General features: G+C 42.1%; 2 protein-coding genes and 1 long non-coding RNA gene across 4 annotated transcripts; 2 read left to right on the plus strand and 1 right to left on the minus strand.

The window, feature by feature from the left end:
* On the plus strand, positions 1 to 1,488 carry LOC114444843 (gastrula zinc finger protein XlCGF17.1-like; the record flags this gene model as incomplete). The annotated part of the gene is made up of 2 exons (XM_028419704.1): positions 1 to 394; positions 983 to 1,488. Coding segments are annotated over 2 exons (753 nt in total), but the record flags the coding sequence as incomplete, so codon positions are not given.
* Positions 1,489 to 8,412: 6,924 nt separating this feature from the next.
* Positions 8,413 to 11,879, minus strand: LOC114432355 (zinc finger protein 571-like). 2 transcript variants are annotated; one of them, XM_028400342.1, is made up of 3 exons: positions 11,650 to 11,875; positions 9,370 to 9,555; positions 8,413 to 9,142 (listed from the first exon to the last, which is right to left on the minus strand). In XM_028400342.1, exons 1-3 carry the CDS (start codon positions 11,711 to 11,713, stop codon positions 8,457 to 8,459), a joined length of 936 nt encoding a protein of 311 aa, XP_028256143.1. In that variant the 5' UTR covers positions 11,714 to 11,875; the 3' UTR covers positions 8,413 to 8,456. The 2 variants fall into 2 exon arrangements, 1 of the variants encoding a protein (XP_028256143.1); XR_003670247.1 differs by lacking the exons at positions 8,413 to 9,142; positions 9,370 to 9,555 and adding an exon at positions 9,947 to 10,002 and having other exon boundaries at positions 11,650 to 11,879.
* Positions 11,880 to 16,550: 4,671 nt separating this feature from the next.
* Positions 16,551 to 18,195, plus strand: LOC114432407 (uncharacterized). Its single transcript, XR_003670276.1, has 3 exons — positions 16,551 to 16,614; positions 17,993 to 18,067; positions 18,147 to 18,195. It is a non-coding gene; the product is annotated as an uncharacterized LOC114432407 (long non-coding RNA).
* Positions 18,196 to 19,315: the final 1,120 nt, after the last annotated feature.

Here is a 19,315-nt window from a genome sequence, read left to right on the forward strand (position 1 = left end):
TGTGGCAAATGTTTTACGCAATCTGGTGAGTTAACTGTCCACATGAGAACCCACACAGGTGAGAAGCCATATTCTTGCAAAACATGTGGCAAATGTTTTATGCAATCTGGTAAGTTAACTGTCCACATGAGAACCCACACAGGTGAGAAGCCATATTCTTGCAAAACATGTGGCAAATGTTTTAGTATGTCTAGTAGTCTAACTTGCCACATGAGAACCCACACAGGTGAGAAGCCATATTCTTGCAAAACATGTGGGAAATGTTTTAGTATGTCTGGTAGTCTAACTTGCCACATGAGAACCCACACAGGTGAGAAGCCATATTCTTGCAAAACATGTGGCAAATGTTTTACGCAATCTGGTGAGTTAACTGTCCACATGAGAACCCACACAGGTGAAAGGCCATTTTCTTGCCAAACATGTGGGACATGTTTTATGCATTCTAGTGATTTAACTGGCCACATGAGAACCCACACAGGTGAAAGGCCATTTTCTTGCCAAACATGTGGGAAATGTTTTATGCATTCTAGTTATTTAACTGGCCACATTAGAAGCCACACAGGCGAGAAGCCATTTTCATGCAAAACATGTGGCAAATGTTTTAGTATGTCTAGTAGTCTAACTGTCCACATGAGAACCCACACAGGTGAGAAGCCATATTCTTGCAAAACATGTGGCAAATGTTTTAGTACGTCTGGTAGTCTAACTTGCCACATGAGAACCCACACAGGTGAGAAGCCATATTCTTGCAAAACATGTGGGAAATGTTTTAGTATGTCTGGTCCTCTAACTTGCCACATGAGAACCCACACAGGTGAGAAGCCATATTCTTGCAAAACATGTGGCAAATGTTATATGCGCTCTGTTGAGTTAACTGTCCACATGAGAACCCACACAGGTGAGAATCCATATTCTTGCAAAACATGTGGCAAATGTTGTATGCACTCTGGTGAGTTAACTGTCCACATGAGAACCCACACAGGCGAGAAGCCATTTTCATGCAAAACATGTGGCAAATGTTTTAGTAGGTCTGGTAATCTAACTTGCCACATGAGAACCCACACAGGTGAGAAGCCATATTCTTGCAAAACATGTGGCAAATGTTTTATACAATCTGGTGAGTTAACTGTCCACATGAGAACCCACACAGGCGAGAAGCCATTTTCATGCAAAATATGTGGCAAATGTTTTAGTATGTCTGGTCATCTAACTCGCCACATGAGAACCCACACAGGCGAGAAGCCATTTTCATGCAAAACATGTAGCAAATTTTTTCGTACTCCTGGTCATCTAACTCGCCACATGAGAACCCACACAGACCCATCTCAGAGACAGACATGAGAGGACAGAGCACAACATCAACGCTTCCTTTTGCTCACAGTTTTGTGAGTGTGAAAAGCGGTGTCTGGGGTCAACAGGGTCTGCTCGTACAGTTGATGGCTGTATGCACAGATTTTGAACCAAGTTTACTTGAAGCATAACAACATATTCCCTGTCACTGAAATCTGTCATGTTGAATTGTGTATGTGTCTACAAAAAATAAAAAGACACATTCATTTCATTTTTTATTGGAGCAGTGTAATAAATTGGCTTCCCCTTGTTAAACTAATCTCTTTAAAACTATTTTAGCTGTCTGTCAGGAGGCAACACATGCTGAGACATATTCAGTCTGAAAAGGTGCGCTGCATCTCTGCACTTTGTCATTTCCTCAAACTGGCATGTAACATTTGTCTAGCCTCTGGTGTATTAGGACGTATTAATTGGCAATAATCTGTCAAAAATCTGACTGTAAGAGTATTCTTAGAAATAACAAGAAGGTATATCATCATAAATTAGTTGAACATAGACAAAATATACAAAACTGGGAAGTGCTAAACAGTACTGTAAAGAGATCTAGAAGAGAAAAAAATTGTTGAAGTTTATGGAAGTTTGATTTTGACAAATCTACGCTATATCAGGTATTTAAAAAAGTACTTCACACAGACTTTTATTTTGGTAAGTGTAACCTGTTCCTGTCACCTTTGGCTCCCTGCATCACAGATGAGGGCTGTGGCTTGTAGGAATGAACAGACTGTAAGAGAAACAGTCTGACTAAAGCCAGAAGGAGGCAGAAACACCACAGAAGAAGAAGAAAAGAGAAGGGAACGTGTTTGTGGTGACAGTGGATTGGCGTAAAGCTCAGCTGCTACAACAGAATAGTTTCTGAACACATGTGTAGCCACCAAAACTACACCTGGTACAACAAAGGATCACAGTGAGTGGAGGACCAAGGCTTTGAACCAGAGCTGAGCCCATGAGCTGGAACATACATACTGCAAATATGAAGAGTTGACATACTGTATTTACAGTCCATTATAAAATGTGTATGTACATATATACAATAAATCATAACATTCTGATCACTGACAGGTGAGCTGAATAACACTGATGACCTGGTTACCATGGTAACTGTCAGTGGATGGATATATGAGGCAGCAAGAGAACATTTGTGTGTCTAACATGGACTGAGTGGCATGGTCTGGGTACTTCCTGGTTGTTGTTGTTGGTCTTTTTGTCCTTCTTTGTGTGTGTGTTTGAGTGAAGGGGTGAATGTTTTCTGGCTGTATTGGCTGCAGTGCATATTTATGAAAGGATTTGATTCTTCAGCATTGAGCTGTGTGAGTGCTGCTATCAGGAAATCAGAGTTAAAAAGTGAGAGCAGAAATCCCCCAGAGGGCTGGACCTGACTGCTGTCCTGTTTGTGTCTCTGGAGCATGGGCAGCTGCTCCTGCTCCACTCGTCACCGGCGGATTGTTCACACCTGTGATCAGTCATCAGCAGCGTTGGAGGAAGTACTGAAGCTTGGAACTTAAGTAAAACTTAAGTAAAAACTCAGCTAACTGAGCCAGAGCACCGGCATCATGACTGAGGCTCTCTATAGAAACACAGCTGGCAGCGTGACACCCCCTCCATGCAGAGTCTGACCTCACATCAGTCCAGCACTGTGTTAATCAAATGTAACAAGTAACTTCAAACACTGTAGAAATGTAGTGGAGTAGAAAGTACAGATGATAGCTGCAGAATGTAATGGAGTAAAAGTATAAAGTACGCACTATTATTTTTACCTAAGTAAAGTATAAATAGGTAAAAAATGACTTAAGTAAAGTAATGAAGTAAAAATACTTCATTACTAGTTTAGTTACTTTCCACCACTACAAATAATAAATAATATACTAATGCTCCACAAAGGGGAATGTAGAGGGATTTTTGTTTGATACATGCAGCTGGTGTGTGCGCTAACAGCTCTCTGAGAGCTTTAGCTATAGTTCCAAGGGAACTATTTCTGATGTTTTTAACAAAGCAGGTGTGAAAACATTGGGAAATACTACAGGTTCACAAGGAAAATCTACAGGGAAGAACCACAGGAGGAATCACAGGAAGGAACACAGACACACTGACACAGACAAAGGGAACACAAGAGGAAGTAAAACAGACAGAGGGAAGCAGGGACTTTCAGAATAACACCATCTTGATCATGCTGCACCTGATCCTGCCTGCTGTGATTTTTGCCTCATCAGTTCTGTTTGACAAGATTATTCTTGAAGCCAGATTGATGAGAAGTTTTTGAACAATGTTTAACAAAAGAAGAAGGTTTGCTGAGCCAGAAAAAGTCCCACAACATGTGCTCTGACATCACACTGAGCAGACTGCATCACTTTAACTCTAACATAGCAGATATGTTGTTAGGACTGCTGTTTGTTTGTGTTGTTTCTCCAGCTGGCTGGTGATGCGCCCGGCTAACTACACACCTGGCTCCACCTCCCTCATCACCTCTCACCAACTTCCCTTTATCTGCTTGGAGCCCGTGGCAAGTCGGTGCCAGATTGCTTATATGGTGGCATATTATTCAATTATTTATTGCCACATGTATTCATTGAATGATGTATGTATTTATTTAATTTCTCATTTCACACATAGAGCAATAATAAACCATGTTTCACTGCGAGAGACATCTTTGCAGGCAAAAGAGGAGGTCTACAGGAGTGGGGACAGAGTCCTGTACAGGTAGGCTAGAAACCCTCTCACCAAGGAAATCAAGGTGGCAAAAACGGAATACTGAGAAGAGTTGAAAAACAGCTTTTCTGCTAACGACCATGCATCAGTGTGGAGATCACAAACCACAGGAGACGACCTCCCCCACTGCTGACGACCTCAAGACTTTCTACTGCAGGTTTGAGAGGGACCACTTCACACCACTCACCTGCACCACAACGACCCCACTCAGCAGCACCCCTATCAGATACCATCATCACATCACAACCTCCAACACAACGACCCAACTCTGCAGCATCTCCATCATAATGACCACCACAATGACCCCACTCAGCTGATTGATGAACAATGACTTCTGAACTATACCAGTGAATTTAACAGGGACATATCAGACATCTGTCTGTGAGCTCCAGACAAAGTGTGTCATGCAGCAAAACAGCAATAACCACACAAGTTGTTTTACAACAAATGGTTAAAGATGAACAAAGAATATATTATATAAGATTATAAGAACAAATGAAACACTATGATACATTTCTAATATTGTTATTGTGTGTAATGAAATACATGTACGGCACAGAGTAGCTTCATGTTAAAGTGACTCACCTCTGCGGTGGTGATGTTAGTGTCACTCTCTCAAAGTACAACGTCCTCCATCAATCCATCAGTCCTGGAATGATAAAATAAAGATAAGAAGTCATTTTGAACACTTCAGCATGTCTCAGTCCTGGAGGCTGCTGCTTGCAGACATGTTAAACAGCTGTTTACTCTTAAACTGAACTTTCAGGGTTTAAACTGATAAACCCTGAAAACATTAGCTTGACAACTCAAAAGACATGTAAGCAGCAATGAGAGGGATTATCCCACTGTACTATTATATTGCAGGCTTCTATCTGACTCTGTTAGAGTTTGTTCAGTGTTCAAACATTTGAAGTGAAACAGAAATGCATAGCATGCATCTTTATTAACATCTCTAGATTAGCTGGAGTCTTCATGAAGGTCAAACTCACACAAGTTTGATAGATAGCAAAGGTGGTTTCTATGGTAACCAAACAGAATCCCATTTAAACGGTTACAATTCTACCACTGTTACTTCAGTGACCAATGAAAATACAAAACCATGATTCGTTCAATGAAGTGAGAACAGGAAGGCCTTTCTGTTATCTGAATTTTATCTGAATCACTGTGAAATGATGATCCTGGAAACTAAACTAAATAAAGTGTCCAGAGAAACTCCGACTCCAGAGAAAGTCCAACATAATAATCCAAAATACAGGCTGCTATGTCAAAAATGTCAAAAACATCCTCACATGATATAATTATATAAATACATCAGAAAAATACTGCAAAAAGATCAGCAAGAACAAAGAACAGAGGGCCAAAAGGAACAAACTCAGCAGAGGCTGCAGGAGGACTTATCTGGCCTACAGAGCTCAGCTCTGGTCCTCTGGTTCAAAGCCTTAGTCCTCCACTCACTGTGATCCTTTGTTGTACCAGGTGTAGTTTTGGTGGCTACACATGTGTTCAGAAACTATTCTGTTGAAGCAGCTGAGCTTTACTCCAATCCACTGTCACCACAAACACTTTCCCCTCTCTGTTCTTCTTCTTCCTCTGCCTCTTCTTCTTCTTCTGTGTTTTTTTATGGCAGCTGACATCCATACAGTGACATTTCTGCCTCCTCCTGTCTTTAGTCAGACTGTTTCTCTCACAGTTTGTAGAGAGAAGCTAACATTGTTGCCACTGATTAACCTCAACCACACACACCTGTGTGAGCCACACCATCATTCTAACAGTTACATTGTTACACTGAGTGACAGCAAAGCAGTGAGCCACCTGCTGGTGATCAGCTGCATGTACCAGAAGCAGACCAAGGTTTCTAATATGATGTCAAAGGTGTCACAGAGGAGGATCCGACTGTCTGACATCTGATTCTTCTGTTGACATCAGACACATCACAGTTTGATCAGTTTTCAGATCACACACAGCAGTATCAATAATACTGAGCAGACATTACACACTCCATCAAACACACACACACACACACTGCTCACTTATAATAGGGATAATAAGTAAAGTTCTTTACAATAAATTCACATTCACATTTTTATTATCACTTCACATATGGCACAGTATATATGGCAGTGAGTTAAAGGTGGAATATGTAGTCAGAATTAATACCAAATATTGACACTAGGTGGCAGCACTTGAGCTAAAAAATGTGTTTCCTCCTCTCCTCGACCCCACTGCTGCACTACCAGCACCACTCTCAGTGCTTTTTGTTTCCATTTACTGTACAACATGATTCAACTCAATGTTATTTATATGAAAAACTATGTGTAGTGTTTCTATGTGTTTAGCTGACAAGTTGTTCAGGTTCCATTGGACACATATACTAGATGGAAGCTGACTGATGACTGATCACAGGTGTGAACAATCAGCCGGTGACGAGTGGAGCAGGAGCAGCTGCCCATGCTCCAGAGACACAAACAGCAGCAGCGCTCTGTGACCCATGTCCACTCTGTGTGTCCTCCCAACAGTTTTAAGATTACGATTTAGATTAAGAAACCTTTATTAGTCCCACAATAGGGAAATTGCATTTTTGCAACAGCAGATACAGAAAGCAAAGGATAAGTTAAGAAAAGATATATACATGATAAAATAAACTACCAATAAAATATAGAATAGAATAAAAAAAGTTTACAGAAAACTGTACATAGCGCATCAAAAACTAAATAAATAATTTATTGTACACTGTGGTGTATGAATATTGCACCTATCAGGAGTGTTTATTATACAGTCTGACAGCAGCAGGAAGAAAAGAACTTCTGTATCTCTCCTTCACACACCGAGGGTGGAGCAGTCTGCCACTGAAGCTGCTCTGCAGTGCTGACAGGGTGTCCTACAGGGGGTGGGACTCATTGTCCAGCATGGATGTCAGTTTTGTCAGGATCCTTCTGTCCCCCACCTCCTGGGGCAGAATGTCGTCTGCGAAAGTCCACCACCATCTCCTTGGTTTTCCCTGCATTGATGGTTTCACTGACACCAGTCCACAAAGTTCTGCGTCAGTCCTCTGGGCTGCCAGCTTCACAGTCTCCTGTCACTGAGGCCTGTTCTGTCGCTGTCTGGTGCTGAAATCATTGACCTGCTGTATCCCGGTGGTGCTGTCCAGTGCTGAAACTGCTAGTGGGGCTGCTCCCTCTGCACCATCACCTAATGCTGATGGTTGTGATGAACAGCTGGGGTCTGAGGGTTAGGGTTCAGTAAGGGAAACTACAAAAACAGACTATTATTTGCTTAAAATTAAGTCAGCTGGAGACAGTGGAGACAGTGCAGTCAGAGTCCAAACAGTGTGTCTGACCTCATATCAGGATGGACTTTATCATTACACAGCTTTCCTTTGACTGCACACAGTGTTCAGACAAACAGGAAGCAGTGACATTGGTTCACTGGTGATGTGAGCTGTTGAATGTAATGTCTGTTTGTGTTATATTGTCATCAGTGCTGATCACACAAACATATAGATGCTAATCTAACAAATCAACCAGTCACCATTACTGTACAGCTATCACTGTCTTTCCTAGGCATCTGCTCTTATTGCAGAAACTTATCTTTGACTATGCTGTCCTCCAGGCCCCTCTGAGTGCTCTTATTTATGGTGACATTACAAAGTCACACATTTCTAGCCCTTCAGTTAGCATTAAAGGCTTCACCCACTCATGGACTGCCTGACCTGACAGAATTGAAATCACACATACCAGAGGTTAAACAATATTCAGCTATACCTAATCTTCTATCTATTGTCATGCTATGAGCGCTTAAACACCCACTCCCTGAGCATTATCGGCTCGTGAGGCCAGCAATTTGCAATACAATTGCTTCTCATAGAGTGTGAAAACTCTGTGCCAAAAGGAACATTGTTCTTGCCACCTTGTGAGCGAGAAGAAAGTTCTTTATTCCTGTGGAGTATGTAACAAGCTTAATTAATCATACTCCTCTGCACTGTCACTTTAGTATAGTCACTGTCGAATGCTCCAATCATGATCCACCCGATGACTATTTGCAGTTTACTTTCCATCTTGCACTACTTTGCACACTTGTACCACATCACGATCCATGTAATACCTGTTACACTGTGTTCATATCAGGGTCTATGTTGTGCTGTTACAACCATTATTCATTACTGTTAGGATTAAAACCCAAGAAAACAACTGTAAGTCACATGCTTTTTTTCCTGCAAGGAGCAGTCACATACACAGACAAAAGTCTTGGAAGGAATACACAAGGTCTTTCCTGAGCAGCTTATTACAAGGAAAAACAAAATCATATATCAAGGTAAAAAAATCTACATGTCACATGTAACACATGGGGAGGATACATGCTGCATTTTCACTGACTTTTTTTAATTTAAGAACAAGAGCAGGACTTCATGTGTGGCTTCTAATGTGGACAGCTAAACTATTGCTTCGACTAAAACGTTTCCCACAGGTTCCGCAAGAAAATGGCTTCTCACCTGTGTGGCTTCTCATGTGGACAGTTAAATTACCATTAACGCTGAAACATCTCCCACATGTTTTGCAAGAATATGGCTTCTCACCTGTGTGGGTTCTCATATGGCGAGTCAAATCATCATTTCGACCAAAACATTTCCCACATGTTTTGCAAGAAAATGGCTTCTCACCTGTGTGAGTTCTCATGTGGTCACTTAAATGGCCACCTTTCCTAAAACATTTCCCACATGTTTTGCAAGAAAATTGTTTTTCACCTATGACAACTCTCTGATGTCTATTACATTTCAGCTGACATGGGAAAGATTTTACACAATGTTCATATTTAAGGGATTTTTTTCCTGTAAAAACATTTTGAGACAGAAGCATGCCACGGCTTGTTTCTGGTTCAATATGGTTACTTTCAGTCACTATAGAGGGCTCAGTATCCTCATTCAGTACGTGCTGTTCTTCCTCATGATTGCTGCAGAAAACCTGCTGTTCCTCTTTAACCTGTGGGGGTTCTGGTTCCTCCCAGGCCAGACGCCAGTTCCTCTCCTGGTTACAGAGCTGCTGATCAGCTATAATCTGCTCTCCCTCCTTATAATTGTGTTGTTGAGAGAGATCTGGAGGATTAAAGGACACAAAAAACAGCATGTGATGATCAGAAGATACATTCTAGTTCAAAACAATTGACGCATGATGTGTCACACTTTTTACATGTAAAATAACAACAACTGTTTAACATTTTTTTTATCATTGACCCCAATATAAATGTAGCACAGAGCTCAGATTAGAACATTGAACCCTACAGGAGTCACAGGATTCACTGCTTGTTTGTAGGTTCACATACCTGTTCTGTCTAACTTTATCTCAGGTATCTGGATAATGTTCAGCATTGGGTCCTGATGGTTGAGCTCTTCTTTGTATTGGATGACAGTCGGGTCAAAGTGGTCCAGACTGGAACTTTTGTCCTGGTTACAGAGCTGCTGGTCAGACAGGATCTCTTCCTCCTTACAGTCATGTTGTTGAGGGAGACCTGGAGGAACAAATGGACACAAAGACTAATGTGATGACAGAAACATCTAAAACCTGGAACAACCAAATGAGTTAATGCAACATTAAAATACTGTCAAACAGAAAATATAAACATTCAGGTTCTGACAAAGAGAAAAAAACACTTTAGCCTGATATTTAAAGGATTTTCCACAAATTTGAGACGTTTTACCCTGAGGAGCGTTGTGAGAGAGAACCATGTCATGGTTTGGTTCTGGTCCATCATAAGCAGCAGTTACTATAAAGGGATCAGTCTCCTCTTTCAGTACATGCTGCTCTCCTTCATGACTGATGCAGACTTCCTGCTGTTCCTCTTTAACCTGTGGAGGTACTGGTTCCTCCTGGTCCAGAATGGAGTTCCTCTTCTGGTTACAGAGCGGCTGGTCAGCCAGAACATCCTCCACTTGACAATTGTATTGTTGAGGGAGATCTGCAGGGCAAAGGGTCAGAAGAAAACAGAGTTTGTGATCTCCATGATAGTAGCTCATTTGTCAAAAACTGAACCTCAATGAAGACTAAAGTATGTGCTTCCGAATAAAGAGACCACGCTGGATGTTAGTCTCCCCATCACCCAAACGTCATTCAGCGAATCTGAGCTCCTGTGTTCAGTGTTGCTCTGTGCGTAGGACATGTGCAGAAACACCAAATGATAGTGTCTGTAAATTGTTATAAGATGACAATAACAATTGTGTAAATATTCCTCAACAGGTTTTGTGCTGATGTCACTAGATGAGGGTATATCTACTAGACGTTATTTTACTTCTAATTTGTTAACCTTTGCTGCTTCAACCTTCTGACCATAGTCAGGAAGCACAGAGGAGCGACAGCTCCAGGGACAAGCAGCTTTATCCTCTTATTCTTCACACTGTACATAAACTACTCGTTAAAAAATAACTCCTCTCTGAGCCAACAACTTTCTCTTCTTCTCTCCCACACACACATCGTCACAGTAGGGGTGGGCGATATGGCAAAAATATTATATAGGCAGGAGATGGGGGACAGGAGGGTCCTGGCAAAACTGACCTCCATGCTGGACAATGAGTCCCACCCCCTGCAGGACACCCTGTGAGCACTGCAGAGCAGCTTCAGTGGCAGACTGCTCCACCCTCGGTGTGTGAAGGAGAGCTACAGAAGGTCTTTCCTTCCTGCTGCTGTCAGACTGTATAATAAACACTTCTGATAGGTGCAATACTCACACACCACAGTGTACAATAAATTATTTATTTAGCTTTTGATGCACTATGTACAGTCTATAAACCACTTCTACCTCCACTCACCTGTGCAAAAACTGTTAATATGTAAACTGTTTTTTGATTGAGTCTATTTTATAATGTATATATTTTTTTCTTAACTTATCCCTTGCTGTCTGTATGCTGTTGCAAAAATGCAATTTCCCCATTGTGGGACTAATAAAGGTTTCTTGATCTTGATCTTGATATATCACAATTCTTTAATGGTAAAATCAGTATTTTATCACGATTTGTTTTTACATTGAGACTAATTTGCATGTGTCTGTGTAAATGACTTAAGGCAGCCTACTGTCACTTCTCAAAAATCATCAGTCGATTTAAAAGGCAAACAACAACTCTGATAAAGTGCACTCAGTGTTAGTTTTTCCATAAACATAACACTACAAAACAAAATATCAATGAGGATAAGTTCAAACAGTTTCAAACAATACTCAGCGTTTATTTCAAACAGGTTAAAAAGAAGGCTCTAATGTAATTGTTAAAATATATGGCCATAGGGCTTCTCCCAGGACTGTTCCAACTTCCAAACCCTTTGGCTTGGGGTCCCTCACAGCAACACGTTCTACTGCAACAACAACACAGGGCTGCCCGCGGAAGTGCCTGAATTGATTTTGGCTTATGCCGAAATATTTAAAAAAATAAACACGGGCCCGATAAATCGGTCGACCTCTACAATAGAGCTCTGAACAAACATCTGAAAGCACTTGACACGTTTGTAGCTTCTAGTCATGAAGTCAGTGTCCTCCTGTCAGAAACACTATGTGTTGAATGTGCACTCTTTTCAAACAGAGACGTTGTTGTTCCGTGACATTGTCATGTTTACATACCTATTCTGTGGAACTTGATCTCAGGCTTCAGGAGGATATCCAGCAGTTTACGCTGACGGTCCATCTCCTCCTCGTACTGGACGATAGTTTGTTCAAACACTCCCAATGTTTCAGCAGCAGCAGCAGTTAGCCGCTCGCTAATAAAACTCTCTCAGAAACTCAGCAGCAGCCATTCAGATGTGACAAAACACTCACAGCGAATCAATTCTGTTGAACTTGCGACCATTACTACTTCTTCACATGTGGTGCGCTGTAGCTGCTGTTTTGTTGTTAGCAACAAGCGCATGTTGCCAGGAAGTAGAGCCCTGCTCCAACGCGCATGCTCACGGATGAGGGAGATGCTGTAAAAGTGATGCAGGAAGGCGCTCGCAGACGTAATCAAAGGTACTCGTCATTCTGAAATTATGAATGAAGTCAGTGTCGCTAAAAGCAGTCACGTCACTATCCCACCACTCCGCACCCACACACATCTCTGTACAGACGTTAGCTGTAGACGCAGCTACTGCTCTCTTCCTTCTCAGTCTTCGCCTTAATATTATTTGGTTGTAATTATGTTAGCTACGATCGGACATTAACTTAAACAAAGCCACACAAGCACACACTGTGTGTGACGTCGTGTCCTCTTCTGCGCATCCTTAGCCGTTCCACATAGACTAAATCCACACACAGGCCACAAAGTCCTCACTCTAGCTCCTGACACACCTGCTCCAGCAGCGTATCACTTTGTTACCATTCAAACTTTCCGAGGATAGTTTCGTCTCGTCCGCACATCCGCTGCTGAGCTACCTCTGCGGGGGCTCGGCAGTGCCGCGTTTAAGGGCCGCTTGGAATCCTGTGTACGCAGCAATGACGAGCCCCTGTCGGGAAGCTCGCCAGTGCTGCATTCCAGGCACACTCGAAAAATGTACGTAATGAAAAAAGAAAGAAAGAAACATAAGTACAAATAACCTGGGTTACAGTGGAAATAAAAAACCCTTTTAACAAGAAGAAACATTGAGCAGGACCCGGCTCATAAGGGAGAACCTTCCTGCTGATAGCGGGTGAAGGAGGAAAAGAGGTGATTGTTATAATAAATGCTGACAAACTATGTATAGTGTTTCTATGTGTTTATCTGACATGTTGTTCAGGTTCCATTGGACACATGTACTAGATGGAAGCTGCAGCAGGTTTTACTGATGACTGATCACAGATGTGAACAATCAGCCGGTGACGAGTGGAGCAGGCGCAGCTGCCCATGCTCCAGAGACACAAACAGCAGCAGCGCTCTGTGACCCATGTCCACTCTGTGTGTCCTCCAAACAGTCTTCCTCATGTGCCGTCTCTGCTCATGTCTTTATCAGGACAGCAGTCAGGTCCAGCCCTCTGGGGGATTTCTGCTCTCACTTTTTTAACTCTGATTTCCTGATAGCAGCACTCACACAGCTCAATGCTGAAGAATCAAATCCTTTCATAAATATGCACTGCAGCTAATACAGCCAGTAAACATTCACCGACTCACTCACATATGCACACACACAAAGAAGGAGAAAAAGACCAACAACAACAACCAGGAAGTACCCAGACCAACATTCACCCCTTCACTCAAACACACACACAAATGTTCTCTTGCTGCCTCATATATCCACCCACTGACAGTTACCATGGTAACCAGATCATCAGTGTTATTCAGCTCACCTGTCAGTCATCAGAATGTTATGATTGATTGGTTCATGTTACTTGAAATCCATTGGGGTCTCCCTGCCCAGGTTCAAATCCTGCCAACAACGACACATGTTTTCAGATGTGTCTCTTGCCCAAATAACTTCGCAAGGAAGACATTTTGAATTTGGATGGGATGTTATGAGTATGCCAATCCATGGTACACCACCACCACAGAACTCGAGCATAAAACAAAAAAGGTTCTGTCACTAGTTGAAAGTTCTCCAACCATTTCCCATCCTCCTCAACCACAGACTCCTTTTCACAGTTCAGGTCTCTGGTAGACTCCCTGACGCTCAGTGTTCACAGGTGTATCTTCAGCTGTAGTTCAAACATGTTTAACAATCCTGCTCCTCACTTCAATGTCAGCTGACAGATGAGTCACCTGACCACCTGGCTTTTGGTATAAATGTGGCAGCGCTACAAACAGGAAGTGAAGAGTGATGTCATCATGTGAGCAACATTCAACATGCAGGCTTCCTTCAAAGTAGTATCAGCCACTAATTTAATAAGGTAAAAATCTGCATGTGGTTGATAGTACATACAAGAGGAGTAACCTGATGATGTTGCTCCATTTACCTTGACTTTTTCATGATGCATTATAGAGCACAGTCTTGTGGGTAGGAGAAGTTGCCTCAGCACAGAGCTCTCTGGTACTCTGTGTGTTTTGTATCTTCTATGTTGTTTTGGATGCTGTAATCAGATTACATTTAGCCGGGAACAGCTTCTCACTGTGAGGCAGTTCTCTTTCAACACTTCTCCCACTTTTCACTGTGATATCAAAAGTCTTCCTGAACTTTAGGCTGGAGGAGCCACAGCTCTGTATGGATCTGTGTGTAACAAAGTCTGTAATAAAGACTGTGAAGAAATGGACCAGGGAGGCATGCAGGACCTACAAGACTGTTTGTCCTGCACAGATTTGAGTGTCTTTGATGCTGCAGAGTCTGATCTAAACAAACACACACTGTGACCTCTTCAGTTTGTGTGAGGATGTATGTGCCAACAAAGTCCTTTCACACATACAGCAACAATGAACCACATTTCACTGCCAGAGACATCTTTGCAGGCCAAAGAGGAGGTCTACAGGAGTCCTGTACAGACAGGCCAGAAACCCTCTCACCAAGGAAATCAAGGTGGCAAAATGGGAATACTCAGAAGAGATGAAAACAGCTTTTCTGCTAACGACCATGCATCAGTGTGGAGATCACAAACCACAGGAGACGACCTCAACACTTTCTACTGCAGGTTTGAGAGGGACCACTTCACACCACTCACCTGCTCCATGATGACCCCACTCAGCAGCACACCTATCAGGGACCACCATCCCATTATAACGACCACCACAACGACCCCACTCAGCTGATTGATGAACAATGACTTCTGAACTATACCAGTGAATAAATGAAACACTATGATAAACTTCTAATGTTGTTATTGTGTGTAATGAAATACATGTACGGCACAGAGTAGCTTCATGTTAAAGTGACTCACCTCTGCCGTGGTGATGTTAGTGTCACTCTCTCCAAGTACAACATCCTCCATCAATCAATCAGTCCTGGAATTATAAAATAAAGATAAGAAGTCATTTTGAACACTTCAGCATGTCTCCATCCTGGAGGCTCCTGCTTGGAAAACACCTCAGACTGCAACAATAACTGCAGACATGTTAAACAGCTGTTTACTCTTAAACTGATAAACCCTGAAAACATTAGCTTAACAACTCAACAGACCAAACTCAAAAGTGGTGGTTTCTATGGTAACCAAACAGAATCCCATTTAAAAGGTTACAATTCTACCACTGTTCTACTTCAGTGGCCAATGAAAATACAAAATCATGATTTGTTCAATGAAGTGAGAACAGGAAGGCCTTTCTGTTATCTGAATTTTATCGGAATCACTGTGAAATGATGATCCTGGAAACTAAACAAACAGCCAAAATAAAGTGTCCAGAGAAACTCTGACTCCAGAGAAAGGAATGAAATCATCATTTCAGTGTAATTGTATCCAATGAGTAATGTTACTTTAGACAGAAAGTGTTTGAAGCCTTTGACTTTGTCCACAAACAAATAAAAACATCTGCAGCCACACAGTCCACAACCAATAGAAGACAGAGGAGATGGAATGGGGCTGTTTACACTCCTAGCTGCTAAAGTACATGCATGGATTCATCTGATGACTGACTGCAGGTAAACAGGCAGTAAACAGCTGTTTAACGAGACTCCATCAGAGTATGAATGAGGCTGGGGCCACACTAACAGTCACAGTCTATTGATTGATTTAAGAAACAAGGTCAGCTATACAACACATTGCTGCAGCTGCAGTCTTAACTCTGTGTGGTACTGTTGTGTTATGTACTGCACTCAGTTTTGACTAACTGTCCTGAAGAAACATTTCCATCAGAAATTATTGTGTCCTACAGACAAAGACATCTGTGACATGATGAGCAGCATTGTGCCCATGCAGTGTGTCTGTGCAGACACCATTCAAATGCACATCAGCTGCTGCTGCTAACGTTCCAGTGTGAACGGCTGATCAGCTGGACAAAGGAGACGAATGTGAAACAGCTGCAGCTTATTATCATGTCCATCTGTGTCAAATGTCTCATTGGATACTGACCAGGCTCAATGCAGACTTTTCACACAAAGACGGCGATAAACAGACAAACAGAGGAACTCTCTGAACATCCGTGTTTTTCTATTTTAGATAACACACACATTTTTCTTTGTGTTTATAATTTATGTTGTCAGTTGTTGAACAAAATCCAACATGTCTGCACTCATCTGACAGTCCAAATTTTACACAACAGCAGCACAACAAACCAGCTGACTGTGTGACTTCAAAAACTTCATGTCATCTTCAGCAGTGACCAATGACGTGACTGAGCTGCTTCACGTCCACCCTGTGACTCAGCTGAAGCTAAATCCTCACACATACACTGAATGTTTCACTTCTGGTTGGTGATTCTCACAAAATGCCCACAAATCACTGTTTGAACTCAACATCAGTGCAGTAACACAGGACACAATCCTGACATGACCAGACTAAATATACAACCAATACACAACTATTATTCATGTAAACAATGTCCAACATGGTGCCAGCATGGCCTCCATGTTGGCGGGAGGGTGTTGATACAAACAGAGGGCGGAGCTTCAAAGTGAAATATAAACTTCCTCTCGGTGAATCTGACAGTACGAGTCAGTGTGTGTCTGACTGCTACAGACAACTTTCCAGCAGGACGTGTGGATCCACTGCAGCAGGACTACAGTAAGTTTCAGCAGCTCTGCATCCTTCTTGTCTTTTCCTCTATAACTGCATGTAAATTTAGAAATGTGAGTCCCTAGTTAGTGTAACTAGTTTGTTCCTTTCTAGTGTTTTTGTACACGACCTGGATACCCTCCCTGTGAGTTTGGCGATGCTAGCGAGAGTCGTTAGCCGCATTTGTGTTCAGAGCTTAGCCAGATTCCAGCAAATCTGTGTGAACAGGGTCTAAAATAACAGCTTTGCTAGTGTTTCCATGCAATGTTGGTTAGATTATAGAGGCAGTAGAAAGTTTGTCTGAAAGGTGAAGCAGTGCTGAGAGCTACAAAGTCCACCAGCAGTAAGGACACAGAGGACAGTTCCAGCATCAGACAGTGTACTTTATTCAGAAAACTGCACTGTTCACTGTTTAATGTCCGAAAGTGCAGGAAGTGCCCCTCACTGTTTTGTGTTATTATTTCAAGTTTAAATGTGTAACTGGGCCATAGGCGTCGCTACCATTATACCAGAGGGGGACGTGCCCCCCCCCCCCCACATTTTAAAATGGTCCGTTTGGACCCCCCCACATTTAGTGAGTAGGAAACTCCACCTAACGCTGTTTCGATTGCTCGTGAAAAACTTCCACTTGGTTCATAAGAACAACCTCACCGCTGAAATCCACTCCATGTTTTCCCGGTTACCACAGCGCTGCAATACCGTTACTATAGTAACGGACCTAACAAAGCCAGTGTCTTTCTTCGAGCGAGTGTAAAACACCGTAAAGAGAACCGTCGGTGCTGGTCGAAGCTGGAGGAGGTGACGTCAGTGTCATCCCACAAAGTCCAGCTCATGCTAAAGCCTTACTGCTTTGTCACATTGCCCCAGGTGACGTTAGGTTGATGTTAAATCAACTTAGAAAAGTTGTGAGGAAGCTAATGTTTACTTTCAGTTGCAGTAGACGGTATTATGTGTCTGACGACATGTTGTTTGCCTTTTCTGCTCCCTCCCCACACACAATGGACATGAGGAGATTCCTAACAAAGACACGGAGAGTTAGAGTTGTTTTCAGCATTAACCCATATTGTAACAAGGCCAGGTTAGCCCCTGTTAGCCTGCTAGCTTCAGCCTTGCCTAGCCAGTGCACATAGCCACCTGCTCCAATTCTTATTGTTATCATGTGAAATCCAAACCCAGATGTAGATCTCATCCTGATCCTGGTCCCTGTGGACCTGTGACTGTTGCCTCTGCTTTCTAATTTACTGAACACTGAGTTTTATTGCACTGTTTGATCACAATCATGTGCTTAAAGTTCAACGTCAATTTCAGTTTCATGTTTCACTTTGAGCTGTTACAATGTAAATTGTTACACACTCAGCTTCAGTATCTTTCTGGTGTGTCCTGATAGATAATGGACTTCTCACTAGAAGAATTAGAGTCTCCTGAGAGCCTGGAGGTTATGCAGCTCATCCAACGTCTCATGGTGAGTTATTTCACACTTCAGTAAACTGTCTAAAATGATTGTTTTTGTCATCACATTAACGTGCATGTGTGTGTTATAGGACAACTGTTGTGACCCTGCTGTATCCAGGGAGGACCTCCAGAGGCAAGTTTTAGAGATTGAATGTAAAGTTGTGGACATGTTTACAAGACATGCTCTTAAACACGAGGCCATGGAAAAGGAGATGGCTCTTCTTACACAGCAGTCACAGGAGAACGAAGCAAAACTGAAAGAACTGAATGAGGCCCTCCAACGGCGGCTGTCAGAGAAGAAGGTAACTATTGACATGACAAATCATTTCACATGTGATGTGTCACACATACAACTAAACACTGTGTTTTTTCTTACTCGGATTGATGCTGAGCAGCTGTTAGTGGAGGATTCTGGGAAAGAAAACAAACGTCCCCATAATGGCTGACAACCAACACAGAAACACAGTGTGGCTGTGTGAGAGGAAGCAGCTATTGTTAAAGCAGTGTGTTGTTTCTTTCATGTCTGCATGTTATTTGTATATTTTTGCTGTGTTATTAAAGAAAATACTGTTCTTCTGAAAATTCCTTCTTATTTGATTCACTTTCTTAGCAATTCATTGATTCATATGAACAAGCTCTCAGTCAAACCTCAATCACATGACAACCGTTATGCTAAGCTGTTCTTTTGTGTTACTGACATGCAGACACATGAGTCTCTTCTCATTCCGCACTTTAGTATTTAATAACATTTAATACTTACATTAAATATGACAAGTCACTACATCACGGTGTTCTTTAATCGTGGTAAAACCATCATTGATCACATCACAAATGAAAACAGTCCCTTTGAATTAGGACTCCTTCTGGAGACGAAAAAGTTGAGCATAAGATAAGATAAGACAAGATAAATACAGAGTATAAGAGTATAAGTGTCACTATAATCCAAATCAGAGTACAGTACGCAGTATGAGCACAATATATGATACATGGATACAAATATGGAGATATAAGCTAAGTGCTAAGTAAACATAAATATAGACCAGTGGAGGGAATGACAGTGATGCCTGACATGATCATCTAGCTCTTCTCCCTACAGAAAGGGTCTGATGGCCACTGGCAGGAAGGACCTCCTGTGGCGTTCTGTGCTGCTCGTAGTCTCAGTCTACCGCTGAATGTGCTTCTGTAGGACAGCAGTGTGTCATGCAGAGTTGTTGCAGAATAAGAAGCAGGAGCTCATCGCACTGTGAGCTGATGTTAG

The sequence above is a fragment of the Parambassis ranga genome, chromosome 2, assembly GCF_900634625.1.
Source record: "Parambassis ranga chromosome 2, fParRan2.1, whole genome shotgun sequence".
Taxonomy (NCBI): Eukaryota; Metazoa; Chordata; class Actinopteri; family Ambassidae; genus Parambassis; species Parambassis ranga.